The sequence below is a fragment of the Vulpes lagopus genome, chromosome 3 (assembly GCF_018345385.1).
Source record: "Vulpes lagopus strain Blue_001 chromosome 3, ASM1834538v1, whole genome shotgun sequence".
Classification (NCBI taxonomy): Eukaryota; Metazoa; Chordata; class Mammalia; order Carnivora; family Canidae; genus Vulpes; species Vulpes lagopus.
The window spans coordinates 84,534,797-84,553,088 of record NC_054826.1 but is presented as its reverse complement, the minus strand read 5'-3'; the positions used below and the strand labels follow the sequence as shown (position 1 = coordinate 84,553,088).

General features: G+C 34.5%; 1 protein-coding gene across 1 annotated transcript in view; it reads left to right on the top strand.

The window, feature by feature from the left end:
• LYST (lysosomal trafficking regulator) overlaps nucleotides 1-18,292 on the top strand; it is a 174,124-nt gene that overhangs the window by 104,726 nt on the left and 51,106 nt on the right. Inside the window, 10 exon segments of the mRNA XM_041747828.1 lie at nucleotides 556-747; nucleotides 1,814-1,992; nucleotides 3,617-3,823; nucleotides 10,787-10,963; nucleotides 11,513-11,589; nucleotides 11,729-11,917; nucleotides 14,240-14,385; nucleotides 14,474-14,570; nucleotides 15,508-15,569; nucleotides 16,990-17,045. Coding sequence (XP_041603762.1) covers nucleotides 556-747; nucleotides 1,814-1,992; nucleotides 3,617-3,823; nucleotides 10,787-10,963; nucleotides 11,513-11,589; nucleotides 11,729-11,917; nucleotides 14,240-14,385; nucleotides 14,474-14,570; nucleotides 15,508-15,569; nucleotides 16,990-17,045 — 1,382 coding nt within the window.

The following is an 18,292-nucleotide window of genomic DNA, read 5'->3' as shown; positions in this document are numbered from 1 at the left end:
TGCACCGAATCATTTCAATAGCAAATCACTGGAATTATATTCACTTTTCCAGTCTCCTTACTTTCATTGGACTGATTTCCACTATCTCACTTATATGTACGTTTCAAAACTACTTTATAAAATTTAACAATGGTAATTATCCAGAAATAGTAACGTTCTTACTGAAACATGATGTGCTTTAAAAACCTGTTGATTATTTTGGAATACAAGGAAGTGAAACAGTATTTGAACATATTTTGTCAGAACATTTTGAACTACTTACATATACCCTTCTAATTATTCTGAGCTTTTCAGAAGACTCAAATTTTGCCAAATGATGGCCATCTCACTAAGCTATGTCACTAGTTTCAACATTCTTATTTGGACTTTGATTTTATACTTCATCAAAGAAGGAGAAACATCACTTTCTCTGAATCATGCATTTTCCTTTGTGTAAATTACCTTAGTATAAATTAAGATTCGCTTCATGGTCTAATACTCAAAAAGTTTCAAGAAAAATAATTTCCTTGATCTGTTAACCACAGCATTTGATGTTTTTAATTTATATACTTGAAGGTCCTCGAAAATTTCCTCTTGCTCAAACTGACTCTCTTTTGATGAAAATGCGCTCAGTGGCAAGTGATGAGCTGCATGTGATGATGCAACGGAGAATGAGCCAGGAGAACCCCGTCCAGGCAACAGAAACAGAGCTTGCACAGAGGCTGCAGAGGCTCACCATTTTAGCAGTTAACAGGATTATTTATCAAGGTAAGACTAGAGGATAAATATGGGCTTGCTCAGATATGAGATTAAAAGGAAAATGATTTAAGAGGAAACTGATTAGGTTTCAAAATTTTATACAGCATTAATTTTTCATTCTCAACATCACAGTATTTAAAGAATTTCTTATTTGGAACTTGAATAAAAATTCACTTCTAAGGTATATGCTGGCCTGGAGTGACCATTGAGTTTAAAACAGTACAGCACCCCCTATATATTATTTTAATGTTTCTTTGAGATAATCGTAGATCCACATGCAGTTTTTTTTTTTAGTATATGTGCTGCCTGAATAATCACTCATATGGAGCTCACATCCTTAATCACTATTTGGCATTGTCACTATTTCTAATTTTAGCTATTCTGATAGATGTATAGTGATATCACATTGCATTTGCATTTTTATGGGGGCTACCAATTTATATATTAATATATAAAACTTAGTACCTAGAGCAACCACTAAAAAGCTATGCAAAGAAATACACTTAAAAGCACTATAGATGAGTCAAAATGGAGTTCCAAAATAATGTCCAGTAACCTCAAGAAAATAGGCAAAAGAAAACAATAATTGTTAATCACTAGAAATACACAATACAACCAAGGCTCTTATCTTTAACTTTTCTCATTTGTATTTGGGGCAACCAGATCCCAGACTAAACTGAAATTGAACCATTTATCACATGTAGATTTAATGGGATAGCTCATGCACTAAAACAGCTCTGCATATCCACCTAATGTAAATACCGTGTGGTCTTTATGTTTGATTTGTACAAGAACCTCATGGCTTTAATAATTTTACAGTTTAACGCATCTTCATTAATAAAATAAATATTTAGTTTACAATTACATGGCATATATGTTTAAATTTCTACATTGTTTTAGGTGAATTCACTTTCTCCAGTATATTGTTATCTTCTACATCTAATACACTTGCTACACATTTATATTGTGACAACTGAGTTAGTAATTATATAGAATATTTTTACCAACTTCATTACCATTTGTAATGGCTACGCATCAGTGTTCTGATTACGTATTTATTCTTCTTTTAATTCAGAATTTAATCCAGATATTATTGACATCTTGAGTACTCCAGAAAATGCAACTCAGAGCAAGATCTCAGTTTCCCAAACTGAAATTTCTGAAGAAAATGTTCATCATGAACAGCCTTCCATTTTCCATCCATTTCAGAAGGAGATACTCACATATCTGATAGAAGGATTCAAAGCATCTATTGTAAGTAAATTAATTTCATGGGATATGTTCATTCACACAAAAGGATGAGGTTTTATGTGTCTACTTATTCTTGAGTTATTATGAGTTATTATGAAGGTTAGATTTTAGCTTTAACATATCTAACACCTTCACAATTATATAGAGAATACTAACAGATATCAGGCTCCATTAATCACTGATATGCTTGGGTTTCTATGGGTCACATACAGTTGACCGTAGGGAACAAATCAAATCAGCCAGTACATTTCATAGATGCCAAAAGTCAGTCTAATTCTAGTAGAACTCATGAGTCATGATTCTGCAATCTCTAAATGTAAACTAGATTTTGGTGTCTGCAGGTTTTACTTTAGAGCTGAACGATTTACACAGGGCCCTTAGGACTGGCAGTAATTTGGAGAGCCATTCCCAAAACTCAGAATAAATTCTAAAATGTACTGATTCCAGTTTTAAACCAGATACAGGAGATTTCATCAAGATTGAGTTAGCTTTGGTTGGACTACAGCTGAAGCAGCTTATTTGGTTACTTATTAAGGAATATGAATGGTCAGTTCTTATTTCATGACAATTATATTCAATATTTTAATATTACTTCTTTATTATGATTCCTTTTCTTATAAATTATAAAATCAATCTACTATTGTTTTTTGATGGTCTTTTTTTTTTAGTTTAAAATTTCTAAGCCCTAATTTAAGTGACCTTAGCTTCTTGACCCATCGCTCTCTTTTTTGTGTGTGGTAAAATACACATAATATAAAATTTCATATTTTAACCATCTTAAAGGTATAATTCATTGTTGTTAAGTAGATTCACATTGGGTTTTTTTTAAGTTTTTATTTATTTATTTATTTATTTTTAAAGATTTATTTATTTATGATAGACACAGAGAGAGAGAGAGGCAGAGACACAGGCAGAGGGAGAAGCAGGCTCCATGCAGGGAGCCTGACGTGGGACTCCATCCCAGGTCTCCAAGATCAGGCCCTGGGCTGAAGGTGGCACTAAACCACTGAGCCACCTGGGCTGCCTCGTGTATTCATGTTGTTATGCAACCATTACCACTATCCATCTCCTGAACTTTTTTATTATCCCAAACTGCTCTGTACCCATTAAATAATAAGTCCTCATCCCCCCGGCCCCCAGCCTCTGATAACCATTATTCTACTTTATGTCTCTATAAATTTAACTTTCCAGATACCTCATATAAGTTATAAAATATAATATTTCATACAATATTTGTCCTTTTTTATGTGGCTTTTTTCATTTAGCATGATATTTTCAAGTTCATCCATGTTAAAGCATGCATCAGAACTTCATTCCTTTTAAAGGGTGAATAATGTTCCATTCTGTGTATATACATTTTGTTTATCCATTCAACCATCAGTGGACATTTGGATTGTTTCCATCTCTTGGCTCTTTGAACAATGCTGCTGTAAACGTTGGTATATGTCTATCTTTTTTAACCACCTGTTCATAGGGATGCATATGTCATTCTAATTTCTACTACTAAAAAAACAATCTGTAATAAAACATGCTCCATGATCTTCTCTAAAGAAGAGAGCTGTGTAGAGTGGTTAGTGTATTATTGCTTGGAAAGTCTAATCCTAATTCATCCCTGTTCTGATTGAAGGGTTCAAGTAAAACCAGTGGCTCCAAACAGCAGTGGACTAAAATCTTATGGTCTTGTAAGGAAACCTTCCGAATGCAGCTTGGCAGACTCCTAGTGCACATTTTGTCACCAGCACACTCTTCTCAAGAGAGAAAGCAAATTTTTGAAATAGTTCATGAACCAAATCATCAGGAGATACTACGAGACTGTCTTAGCCCATCCCTGCAAGTAAGTATCTTAGCACTTCATAAGTAAAAAGTAGTGGTGAAGTATAAAATTTAACAAGACAAAAACTAAAGTTATAAAACTGTATTTTCATGCCAAACATCCTAAACATAGTTTTCTTATCAAGAATATATCTCCTGAGGTCTTTCTTCAAATGCTCCATACCAGACTCAAATTGACCTCTTTATTTCCCATTTCTTCTTCCAGCTAAAATTAATAATTCTGTATCTAAGCTCCTACAAGATCCTTTGTAGTTTTTTACTAAATCTTCAAGTGTTTTCTTTTTAAAAAGCATTATATTATCCATAAAACATCTAAATTGAGTAGTTCAAATAACATATTTTGAAATATGATATATATATTTTTAAAAACTTATGGGAAGTTGGGGATCTGTAGGGGTGGCTCATGGTTTTGCACCTGCCTTCAGCCCAGGGCGTGATCCTGGAGTCCCAGGATCGAGTCCCACGTCAGGCTGTCTGCATGGAGCCCGCTTCTCCCTCTGCCTGTGTCTCTGCCTCTCTCTCTCTGTCTCTTATGAATAAATAAATAAAATCTTAAAAAAAAAACATACAGGAAGTTAAAATTTTTAAAAATGGAATGATCAAAATCTAAATACTTCAAAGAATTTCAGAGTCTATAAATTCTATTAAAGAGTGATAGGTGGAGAGTTTAAATGGTACAACCAGTTTAAATAGTCGTTTAGCATTTTCTTATAAAATTAAACATACACTTAACCTGTGACCCTAAAATTCCATTTTTAGGTATTTACCTAAAAGAAATTAAAACATATATCCATAAAAAGGCTTATACAAGAATATCCATGTCAGCCTTTTTGTTAATAGCCAAAAAGTGGAAATAACCCAAATGTCAATCAACAAGAGAGTATATAACCAAATTGTGATATATTTATATAATAGACTATTATATAGCAGTAAAAGGAAACAGACTACTGATACTCCTACCATAATGGATGAAACTCTCAAAAACATTATGTTAGCAAAAAGAACAACCAAACACAAAAGAGCAATATTTTGTGATTTTATTCATTTGAAGTCTAAGAACCGGCAAAATTAAGATACGGTGATAGAATTCAGGACGGTAGTTGTGTCCGTGAGGAAGGAGGAAGCAAGAAGGTGAATTGATTAGAAAGAAGCATTAGGAAACTTCCTGAAGTGATAAAAATATACTATGTCTTGGGATGCCTGGGTGGTTCACTTGGTTGAGTGTCTCCTTCCACTCAGGTCATGATCTCAGGGCCCTGGATAAGCCCCACATTGGGCTCTCTGTTCAGCAGGGAGTCTGCTTTTCCCTCTCCTGCTGCCCCTCCCCCTGCTCATTCTCTCTCTCTCATAAACAAATGAAATATTTTTAAAAATATACTATATCTTATTTTGGGTAATGGCTAAATGGATGTATGCAATTGTCAAAACTCAAAAACACTTAATATCTGTAAGCTTTACTGTATGTAAATTATAGCCCTATAAATACAGTAACAGGTGATATATACAGACAGGTATCCCTTTTAATACCTGAGAAACTCAGATATATCATATTAAGAACTAAAATATTATAGTTTTGAAATGATGCTCTACTATTAAGATTCTCTCAGATGCCCTCAGGGCATTGTCTTCCCTCTTCAAGGCAGAAGCACAGTCGAGCCTACAGTCTCCTCCTGTGAAGTATTTGAAGGGATGTTCTTTCATTCCTTTATATTCAGCAGAGTTGCCATCCACCAAAGACCAACCCTGGTGTTGACAGTCCTCTCTTTCCCACACCAACTTCCCTTCTCCATCATTCCATTTCCACTGACAGAAATGTGTTTGTATGGAGTCCAGCTTGAAACATGGGATCCATGGTTGACATTTTCCTCTCCCTTGGATCTGTGTCATCACCAAGGCCAGTCATTTATTTTGTCTTTAACTGTTTTCTACATGCCCTACCCTAGTCCAGACTTTCACCCCTCTGCTCAGATGACTACAAAAACCTCCTCTCTACCTTAAAACCACATTATTGTGCACCTGTTTTTTAAGTTGATTATGGAGACTTTCAAAAATACCTAAAATATCAAACAAGGACCCATGTGACCATTACCCAGCATTAATTTTTCTTTGTAGTATTTTGAAATAAATGTCAGGTATCAATTCATTTTATCTTTAGATCCTTTACCTGTCTACATCTCTGAATAAGGACTCCTACAAAATTTGTCATGCTCAGTAATGAGTGTGTTCCTTATTGTCATCTTATAGTGTATAAACTTTCCCAATTGTTCTATAATTTTTATAACTGCTTGATTCTGGATCCAAACAAGGCCCACACATTGCATTTGTTTGATGTATGCTTAGTCTTTTTAATCCCTGACAGGTACCCTCCCCAGCCATGTTTAAAATATCATCTATTTATTGATGAAACTGGGTTATTTGTTCTGCAGGATTTCCCACATTCTGGGTTTAGCTGATCAAATGCTTGTGGCTCAAGTTTTCAAGACTTGACTAGATTTTAGTTCCTAGTTTCATATTTGGTTTTGTGTTTGTTTTTTTAAAGACTTCTTTATTAAAAGTGCTTTGCGTTTTCCATTACAGCATAGCAGGAGACAGAGAATGTCTAGTTGTCCTGCTTTTTTTTTTTAAGATTTTTTTTTAATTTATTTGTGAGAGACACAGAGAGAGAGAGAGAGAGAGAGGCAGAGACAGAGGCAGAGGGAGACTCAGGCTCCATTCAGGGAGCCTGACGTGGGACTTGATCCTGGGACTCTAGGATCACGCCCTGAGCCGAAGGCGGCGCTAAACGGCTGGGCCACCTGGGCTGCCCATTGTCCGGCGTTTTGAGACTATATCATCCTGATCCATGCATTATAAAGTTCACCCTCAATCTTTAACCTAACAGTTTTAGCAGCTGCTGATGATAGTTGCCAGGATGCACTTTTTTCAATAGGAATTGCAAAATAGTTATTTCTCAAAGCTTTTCATTCCACCAGCATCTTTTAGCTCTGATTCTTGTGTAAGGAAGAATATTCCCTTATTAACTATTTGAGTACCCTAAAATATAGTCTGTATAGGAAAGGCAAGATAAATGCTTGCTTCTTTTCCCTGTTTATTACTTTTTTAGGATAATGAGTTGGTGCCCTAGCAACCTCCAATTCTTGCATTTGTTTTTATTTTTGAGGTGTCATTATGAATTCAGGTATTTTTTACAAAAGTAGTTTCAAACCTTTGCAGTTATTATTCCATGTGATATTCAAATTAACACCTCTGTAGATTCAAATTGTTGCGTTCTTTTAATATAGCTTTTCAATTTTTAGCAAGTTAATATAACTAACTTCTTTGCTTTCTGGAATAGAAGAATGTCCCTGGCTTATCTTGCACCTTCCTCCCTAGATCTAGAACCAGACTCCCCCCGATCCCCAAGAAGCCCGTTTCTTTTTCATGAGATAATGGTATTTAGAAATTATAAATCTAGGGACTAGGTGTACTCATTTCTATTCAGTTGTCATTTCTTCTCAGCATTTCTAGTGGACAAAGCTAGGAAAATATGAATCTTTTTAGAAAGAAAAATGAATCATGAGTTCCTACTTATATTTTCATATTTTCTTGGATTTTATACCTGTATTTCCTTTTATTAATATTGATAATCTTGGTTCCTGATACCATAGTATACTCACTTATTTGTCCCCCCCCCCTATCTATAGATAGATATCTATATCTTTTCAAAATAAGATGACCAACATTTTCACATAACAAGCTCAGTGAATGCGAATTAAGACTTTTTCGTGGCTCTTTGTTCTTAGGATATCACAATGAGTGTGGCATGAAAATAAACTATTGTAAAAAAAAGCTATTGTAAAAGCTATTCAAATAAGTTTCTGTATTTAGTCATGCCACCAATATCAACTAACTAGTCATGTTCTTTTTTTTTTTTTTTTTTGCCATTCATTTTCTATTTTTAGGGATTCCACTGGGTTATTTGTTTTACTTTGTTTTTAATTATATAAAATGTCTACGTGGTTCCAAAATCAAAATTGTGAAACATGGCACAGAGAGGTTCTAGCTTTTAACTCTTTCCCTCCCTTCATTCCATCTCTTTCTCTATAGGTCACCATCTTTTTTATTATTGCTATTTCTTTTGGAGATAGAAGCAAATCTGTGCATGTGCGTGCACACACCACACAGAGTATATGTATTATCCCCACCCTCTCCTCAACACAAAGAGAACTGTACTCTTCACTTTATTCTGCACTTCACTTTCTTCAACTAACAGTACATTCTAGAGGTCATTCCATAACAGTACATAGAGACCTTTTTGTGCATTTTTGTAACTGGCAACAAGCTACATTCTGTTTGTAATCTGCTTGATTTTTAAAACCCAGTGCCTCTCTCCTATTGTTATAACTTGATTCTGATTAATCCCTCGGTCTGTAGCTCTTCTTTACAAGATCAGCTCATCTTTGTCTCTTGCAACCTCTTTACATCCTGTGTATTCTAATGACCTGCTGCTCCATTTGTGCTGTCCACTCTGCACGAAGTGCCTCCTTCCTTTTTGTGTCCATCTATATACCTGTTCGTTCAATGTACCCATACATCCAGCTCCCTTTCCCCGCCTTCAAAACCTTCCTCACCTTCAGAGTCCATTCAGAGCTCTTCCTTCTTAGACAAATACCTGAAAATGTTATTTTCACACACATTAGCATTTTATTATCTTCTAAGAATTTGTGTTTAATAAATTCAGTTCCTTAAATCAATTTTTTGAGGGCTAAAAACAAGACTTTTCCCTTTTTTGTGTTCATCCCTTATAACACCTTTTCAGGTCCCAGGAACTATGATCAATAAATTATTGGTCAGATGTTGAGATGAGATTCTAAAAACAACTTCAGGCACTAAGAAAACCATGTGTGTTTTAGATATTCAGGATAAATGAAAACATTTTTGATAGCTCTTCAAGGTGATTTTAGAAGGTCACTGAATACTAAACTGAACTATTTTTAGATTATATCAAAAGCATTACCTTTAAAACACACATGAAAATAGTCTAGACATTTACTATTTTTCTTTATTTGCCAACTTTTTAGGCCTTTTACTCGCAGAGTATTTGTGCACTTTTCTCTTTTGGTCAGGTAGCAGCTGTCTCCTGAGTAATTTAAAATGTTGCATTAAAATGAGCTTTGCTATTTTCATCATTGCATATGTTCATCTTATGCTTTTGGGAAATGATATGATGTGATTCACTGTGTTAATTTAAATATCACCCAAAATGTAAGAGTTTCCAAATTCATTTGTTGACATTTAATACTGTTCACAGTTTAAAATGTCATAAAGCCAAATGCAGTGGTATTTTTTTAAAAGATTTTATTTATTCATGAGAGACACTGAGAGAAGCAGAGAGGCACAGGGAGGAGAAGCAAGCTCCATGCCCAATGTGAAATTCAATCCTGGGACTCTGGGATCATGCCCTGAGCCAAAGGCAGATGCTCAACCACTGAGTCATCCAGGCATCCAGGCACCATGCAGTGGTATTTGTATCAATGCAAGTTTTTAAAAAGTAAAACTCCACATCTTTCATTTTTTGGCATAATTAATGTTTCAATAATACATAGTGTATATATAACAATTAGGCATAAGATCTATAGCATGGAAAGGCCACTTAAAAAATCATGAATCAAAGTTTGGTTTAGGTCTATTCTATGAAAGACAGTTGACATCGCCTTAAATAACATTCTGGTTTTGGTTACAGGGCAGTTCATAAAAGACTGGCCTGGGGAGGGATCCCCGGGTGGCGCAGCGGTTTGGCGCCTGCCTTTGGCCCAGGGCGCGATCCTGGAGACCCGGGATCGAATCCCACATCAGGCTCCCGGTGCATGGAGCCTGCTTCTCCCTCTGCCTGTGTCTCTGCCTCTCTCTCTCTCTCTCTATCATAAATAAATTAAAAAAATTAAAAAAAAAAAAAGACTGGCCTGGGGGAACCTGGGTGGCTCAGTTGGTTAAGCCTCTGCCTTCAGCTCAGGTCATGATCCCAGGGGTCCTGGGATAGAGCATTGGGCTCTGTGTTCATTGGGGAGTCTGCTTCTCCTCACTTGTGTATGTTCTCTCTCTCACACACTCTTGCTCAAATAAATAGTAAAATCTTAAAAAAAAAAAGAAAAGACTGACCCAAACCAGCCCTTCTCTGGGAATGTGCACAGAACTGGTGCTGAAGTCTTGCTGGTTTTAGACTTTATCACCTTTAGTTGTCCATGGGGAGTAATGACTGCTTACAAGCTGATCCAAAGAAAGGGTTGTATTGTGGAAGTTTCACCAACTTCTATTCTACCAAGCAAAAATCAAAGGAAAAAAAAATAAATCAGCATAATTCTCTTACCTGAAGGTTTAAAGGAAAGTTTACCTTCCAGTTCATTTTTCCTAGGAGAAGAACTAAGAATTATTTTCCTTTATCCCAAGTTTATTTCCTCAGTTCCTACAGCAAATCCTCTCCAAAAATTTTTCCCCAAAAGCTTGCTTGCTTTCCTTTTCCTCCTTTTCTTACTTTCCTTTTCTTTTTTTACTTTTATAATGAAAATTCTCAAATATAGTAAGAAAAATAGAAAATTATATAATGAGTACCATATAAAAACCATCACCTAAATTTAACAGTTGTTAATATTTTAACCATATTGACATCATTTCTTTTTTTATTAAAGTAAATTACAAAAAACTAAAAAATAAAAAATAAAGTAAATTACAGAAATCTTTTTCAAAAGACATTATCTTATGTAACCATAACAACATCATTATACCTAACATAATTAGCTTATACCCTAATGTCAGCATATTTCCAATTTTTTTCAATCATCCCCAAGATGTCTTTTAGCTGCTTTATTCCAACCAGATCCCAACAAATAAACCTAACAATATAATTTAACTTAATTACTATTAAATAATTTAAACATAAGAAATAACAATTCTTTATAACTTAAAAAATTGTTTCTTTTTCTTAAAGCATGGAGCCAAGTTGGTTTTATATTTGTCAGAGTTAATACATAATCACCAAGATGAATTGACTGAAGAAGAACTAGACACAGCAGAACTGCTTATGAATGCTTTAAAACTGTGCGGGCAGAAGTGCATCCCTCCCACTGCAACAACAAAAGCAGACCTTATTAAAATGATCAAAGAGGTGAGTCAGTGAAATCATAAGACAGAATTTTCTTAGGAGATCCCATTGAATGTAATTAAAGAATGATCGAAGGATTCTGTTTATTATAGAATATCACTGATGATAAATTTGATATGATGATTTTTTATACCACTTTTTTTTTACTATGAGGAAATAAATAGGCTTATTATAAGGAGCACTTTATCCTTTGTTGTCATCCTTATCGTAAATCAGTAACTTTCAGTGAAGGAAAGATTGTTATAGTGAATAAGCACGTTTAAGAATCAGCCTTGAAGCAAATTAAGGAAGCAAGCAACTGTGTAAACCCCTTAGGTTTGGCAACCCTGTTAACTATTCTACCCTAATTTCTGTTCCCCAAACTGTGTAGAAACAAAGGAGAATTATAACATTATTTAAGTGGTTAATGTGTTTTATTTAATGTTCTAGTCTCTTGGGAACAGTATTTTTTTTTTATTAACTTGGTTTTAAAATGAGTTTGTTGGCTTCTGTGGCAATGTCAAATGATAAATAATATGTTTTATACTGCATATTATTATCCCAATCTTTTAGGAACAAAAGAAATATGAAACTGAAGAAGGTACAAATAAAGCCACCTGGCAGAGAACGGTTAATAATAATCAACAAAGGTAGGATTTGCTATGTTCTAAAAGTCATGCCTTTTTAATCCATTGGACTTCACACATACCTTTAGTGTTAAAGTATCATGCTTTTCTGTCTATCTAACAGATAGGCTTAACTTACGGGCAGTCTCGTTTGTTTATTTAGTCTCTTTCAGCGTCTGGATTCAAAATCAAAGGACATATCTAAAATCGCTGCAGACATCACCCAGGCCGTGTCTCTCTCCCAAGGAATTGAGAGAAAAAAGGTGATTCAATATATCAGAGGAATGTACAAAGTAGATCTGAGTGCCAGCAGACACTGGCAGGAACTTATTCAACAGCTGACACATGATAGGTAAGCAAAGTGGGAGGACATTTCAAGTTGTCCAGCATATTTTATTAATGTGAAACACTTTTTTCATTTCAGAATAAAGATTCATAACACTGTTTCATTAGTTTAAATATTTTTTGTTTAATCACTTGTGATATATTTCATCTTGAATAATCCTACAAGAATCTTTTTTTTAAATTTTTGAGGGCAAGGTCAGGGGGAAGGAGGAATGAGAAAGAGAGGCATTAGCTCTTCTAGATAATAAAATCTATACATTGCTTTAATTTTAAAATAGAATCTTTGTAGAAGAATAGAGAAATCACTGAAACAGTATAGTTGGGAAACAGATATTTTTCTAGATAAGATTTTAGTAATAATATCTAAAAGATATATCACAGATAATGAAAAGAGGAAAATTAAGGTGTTATTCTTTAAATTTGGTTAAGGTAACATATAAGCATGACTTAAGGTGCTAAAATGCACTAAACATACACTAAAGGAGATTCCAGATGAACAAAAGAATTAAACTCAAAGTTTATACAGTGGAAGAAAATAGTGTTTATCAACTCTGTGATAGATGGTTAACTTTCTAAGCTCAAACACCATAAAAGAAACCACCAAGAACAAATAAATGGATTTGAGCTTTAATTTTTTTCCAGTGTATTTAACAACTCTAACAAAAGCAACAAAACGCGAAAGTTTATTTTCAGCAAACGCATCAAAGTTAACATTTTTATGTTTTTAAAAACTAATGCCAATTTAAAAGTAAAATGTTAAGATCCCAAAAAGTTTGAGCAAGAGATGTGAATACACTCTTCCATATAAGACAAATAGAATTAATAAACAGGAAAATATCCAGTGTGACTAGAGGCTAATTTGATTTTTTTTAAACCTTTAAATACCATGTTTTACCTTTTATGTTATAAATTTTTTTTAGGTACTAATACCCACAGCAGAAAGAAATGTAATCTACAGCAGCCTGGTGGCTCAGTGGTTTAGCGCTGCCTTTGGCCCAGGTTATGATCCTGGAGACCTGGGATCGAGTCCCAGGTTGGGCTCCCTGCATGGAGCCTGCTTCTCCCTCTGCCTATGTCTCTGCCTCTCTCTTTCTCTGTGTCTCTCATGAATAAATAAATAAAATCTTTTTTTTAAAAAAAGAAAGAAATGTAATCTAGTCCATAGTAGAGACTCAATGGCTTTATACACTTGACAGCATATGTCAGGAATCCTTTAAATATTTTATTTCTACCCCCGGTTATCCTATTTCAGCAATTCTCTTCTAAGGAAAATATTCAAAATATAGAAAGGCAATAACTGTAAAAGTTATCATCTCTGCATTATTTATTGCTAGTGAATGAACTGGAAGAAAATATATAATAATGGTAATAGAGTTAAATACATGATAATGCACTCAGTGCATTAGTTAGCTATTTTCAATGATGACAATAAAGATTAAAATATGTCTAGTAAAAGAAGAAGGGATTTAGAAATGTATATACATAATAATTATAACTACAGTTTTAAAAAATGAAAGAAAATAATCTCTACCAGTGATTAGATATGTTTTTTGTTTGTTTTTTAAAGATCTTATTTATTTATTCATGAGAGACAGAGAGAGAGAGAGAGAGAGAGAGAGAGAGAGAGGCAGAGTCACAGGCAGAGGGAGAAGCAGGCTCCATGCAGGGAGCCTGACGTGGGACTCGATCCTGGGTCTCCAGGATCAGGCTCTGGGCTGAAGGTGGCACTAAACCACTAAGCCCCCCTGGGCTGCCCTGATTAGGTATGTTTAGGGGAGTAGGATTGAGGGTGATTTTTTTTCTCTTACCTATTTCTAAAAATATATTCAAAGTAGTTCTACTGTGCTTTCATTTAAAATATGAGCTTATTTTTTTAAGAAGTGTAACTTGTGCTACAAAAATGAACTAAGTTTATTCATTACGTTAGTAGGCAAGATGGGAAATATAGAAACTTACTTTGGAAAATGTATTTTATCAGGCCATATTAAGTCCAATCAATGTATTGCTAAAGCATACATGTTGCTAAAGCATTCAGAGTAGTCATGATATATCCTTTTAAAAATTTAATAGGTACAAGAAAGTGGTAGCAAAGCATGCCTCCAGGCAGGGAACCAGAAGACTGGGGTTTTAGGGGTAGAATACTTATTTTTTTTATCTTATTCTATTGTACTCTATGTATGTATTCCCTAGTCTAATTAGATAAGCAGTTGGGGTTTTTTAATTTAATAGATCAATTTTGATTTCTTTATTCAAGTTCTATAATGATTTTATTTAAAGCTATAAGTACTGTAGATTGCCACTTAGAACATTCTTTTATTGTCACTTGCAGAGCAGCCTGGTATGACCCTCTCTACTATCCGACTTCATGGCAACTGGATCCCACAGAAGGGCCAAATCGAGAGAGGAGACGTCTACAGAGATGCTACTTAACTATTCCAAATAAATATCTCCTTCGGGATAGACAAAAATCAGAAGGTAATAATGGCTTCTTAATGCAATATACAAATGTGGTATGTAACTGTGGTCATTACGTAAAGACAATATGTATTTTTTTCTTCAACAGATGTGGTCAAACCACCACTCTCTTTCCTATTTGAAGATAAAACTCATTCTTCTTTCTCTTCAACTGTAAAAGACAAAGCTGCAAGTGAGTCTATAAGGTAAGTGTGAATCTTTAAAATGTCCTCACTTTTGTTGAAGTAGTTAAGGAGTTTTGTAGTGTTTATATTCATTCCAGATAATGCTGTGGTTTAGGAAAGGTCCTACACGTGGCTCAAGAGAGGACAGGTTGAATGGCCAAAACCCAAAAGGAAAAGACATTTTTGATAGGATTCAGTGGACTTCAGTCATCGTATTCTGGCCCTTATCTGCATACATAAATCTTTGTGGTTGACCTGTCCTAATGTGTCTGTGATACAGACAGCACTGCTAGTGGCGTCCGAGACAAGCAATCTAGTGCAGTGATTAAACGTTCAAATTTTAGCTCCTCATCTTACCAGCTATCTGATCTTGGGCAAGTTACTTAGCCTCTCCGTGTCAGTGAGGAAGATAACAGTACCCAAAGTATCAGCGTATTGTTGAGTATCAAATGAGTCAGTACATGTTAGCTATTGATAGTATTATCATTATTGCAGCAGTTATTATCATGCCCATTTAACAGATGAAAAACTGAGACTCAAAGGTGAGTGACTTGATAAAAGAGTAGAAGATCTTTTCTCAAAAGATCTTTTCTGAGTCTAAATTCTGTTTTTCCTAGAATACAAGGATTCTTTTATGTGTTTGAAAATACCAGAGGTATGACCCAGCGTTTGCTTGATTACTAGAAAATATAAAATACTGAAATTTCTTTTAAAAACAATGAATCTCTATATTCTCTAGACATGGCATAGGAATTATGAGCCTTCTCTAAAAATTTCATTTTCTCCTCTACTAGAACATTAAAAAATGAGATAATATTATCATGTGGGTTTAGACAAGACATGTTTTTGAAACTACTCTGCTGTGCTAAACTCTTTTACTAGATAAATAATGTCTTATACCATACTCTCTAAAATTGGTGAAAACATTTAATCATAGTGATTTTCAATGTTTTGACAGAGTGAATCGAAGATGTATCAGTGTTGCACCATCTCGAGAGACAGCTGGTGAATTGTTATTAGGTAAGTCACATTTTGAAGAGTTTTACACATAGCCTGCCTTATTGTATTCTTAGATAATTTAAAGCAGTATTTGACATAATACCATTAAATCAGATCAACTTTCCTTAACATCACATAGGTGATTTGCCTTAACATTGTATATAGTGCTTATGACTCACAAATGTGAAGAAATGACAATCTTATTTTCTAAAAAGCACATGAATAGCATCTTAATTTTTATAAAGTTCACTTTCCTCATAAGTATATATTTTTATATTTAATCATTCTTTTTACTGTACAGCAATTTTTGTTTTTAAAGTGAAGAACTATTAGAATATTAAGAAATATGTCCACCTTGAGATAGTTCATAATTTATATTCTCTATTGTGCTTCTGAGAGAAAGGCCAAGGTTGTCCATCCATGGATAACATATGTAATTACGTTTAGTGAGAAATTTTGTCCTCAAGGTATAAAGCAGTTGGTTGCACCCCTTGGTCTCTGTTTCCTTAAAGAATCAGCTTATATGCTATTAGGCCAGTAATTCTTAAAGCATGGTCCCCAAATCAGGAGCATCAGCATCACATGGGAGCTTCTTAGAAATGCACATTCTCAGGCCCCAGCCCAGACTTCTTGAGTCTGAAACTCTGTGGGTGGGGCCCAGCAATCTGCATTCTTTAGCCCTCCAGGATTTCTGATGTACCTTCAAACTTGAAAGTCCCTGCTGTAAGCAAGGACTACAGCCTCCAAGACTCAAGATGCAGAGCTTCAAGCTGCCAGGACTGTGCCCCATGGTCAGGAGGATGGAGATGATGCCCTTCTCTAAGCCATCAGTGCTCAGTGCTCCAGGGTGACCAGGATACAATGCAGAGCCCCAGAGAAATTCCTACCATTTGGTTACCATGGCGCAGGGACATGTGTTAACACAGTCAACATATAAAGGCAGGAAAAATTGGGGGCTATCTTTTAAGGTCTATTCTGCCCTATTGAGTGTTTAAATACATATAATTAAGGATTCCTCTTTTGCTAGAAAATTTGTTTACAAGTTAACTTCAATGAACATGTTAGAAAATAAAACAAATTAATATGCTAGTAATATAAGAAGAGTACTGGAAGTAATAATAGCCAAGTTTTTTTTTTTTAGCACTGAATGCCAGGCACTAGTAATAAGCATTTTACATATATTCTAACTTAATTCCCACAGTAACTCTGTGAAATTAAGTCCTGTCTTCCACCCTTTTTTTTAATAAGGAAATTAAGACACAAAGAAGCAACTTTCCCAAGATCCCATGGATATTGTTAAAAAATATATATTGAGTGACAGGGACTGTTGCTGGGTGCTGGGATTTAAATTTAGGCCAACCGACTCCACAGGTCAAATCTGTAATCACGTATGGTAATATGCAGATTTATTTTTAAACTCCCAACTAATTACTTTCTATAGGTAAATGTGGAATGTATTTTGTGGAAGATAATGCTTCTGATACAGTCGAAAGCTCGGTGAGTAGAGGCTTAAGTTTGCATTTACATAAATCTAGACAGATTTCCAAAATGTCTAACTCTAGTATAACCAGAGAGCAGGTAGCAATATGAGAGTTTATATATTGTCACTCTACACAAGGACTGGTCTTAATTCCAAGCTTTTTCTTTTAAAGATACTTTTTAAAAAGAAGCCATACCATCTCCTCTGGCTTATAGTCTGATCTCATGGCAATTAGTATTATGAGTCAAATTCCAAAGTGCTCTTGTTAAAGTGAACAAGCAAAGGGGAAAAAAGTAAGAGAGACAGAGAGAGAGAGACAAAGCAAGAAACAGACTCTTAGCTACAGAGAACAAACTGATGATCACCAGAGGGGAAGTGGGTGGGACGGTAGGGGAAACAGGTAATGGGGATTAAGGAGGGCACTTGTCTTGTGATAAGCACCGGGGGAAGTGTTGAATCACTGTATTGTACACCTGAAACTATATAACACTGTGTGCTAACTGGAATTAAAATTAAAACTTTAAAAATATAAAAATAATAAAAATGAAAAAAGTGCTCCCGTTATTTTATTTAATTTATTCTTTTTATCACTATTCTTGTAGCAACAAATGAATACTCCTTACCACTCCCAGTTCACTATCAAGTACGCTTACTTTCACAAAGAAAGGAAGATGTTGTATAATTGAATAACTTAAGTAATCATGATATTCACATACCTTAGTACCGTGATTTTTATTCTATTGGAAGTACTAATATTAATCAGAAAATAACAAAAATTACTCTTTGTATAATAAGACTTTTTGCATATCAGAATTAGCTTGTATGCCATTAAAATATTGTTTTGAGATCCCTGTAATAAAAATAAGGCCTTTGTTTCAGAAAAGTTCTAAAACCAGGAATTGCGAACGATATAATAAATAAATTTATATGTGCTTTAATAGTGAATACATAGAGTTCAAAATATTAATGAGCTAAAACATAAAATTTTGTTGTAATATGAAAAAAGTCATGAAAATATTTAATATAGCCCCAAAATTTGAGTAGGCATTCTTTCATGTGATTTACCTAGCAACTGCCACAGCATTGATCCCAGCTAGTAAAAGTATGGCTACATTATTTTTCAAGATGTCACTTTTTAGCAACCAAGGAATTATTTAATCATTGGTATAGGAGCCAACGTTTTTCTGAATCCAAAAGGATGCCATTTCCTCCCTTTAAAACTCTCCTTAAAATACTGTCTTTAAAATTTTTTTTTATTTTAAAG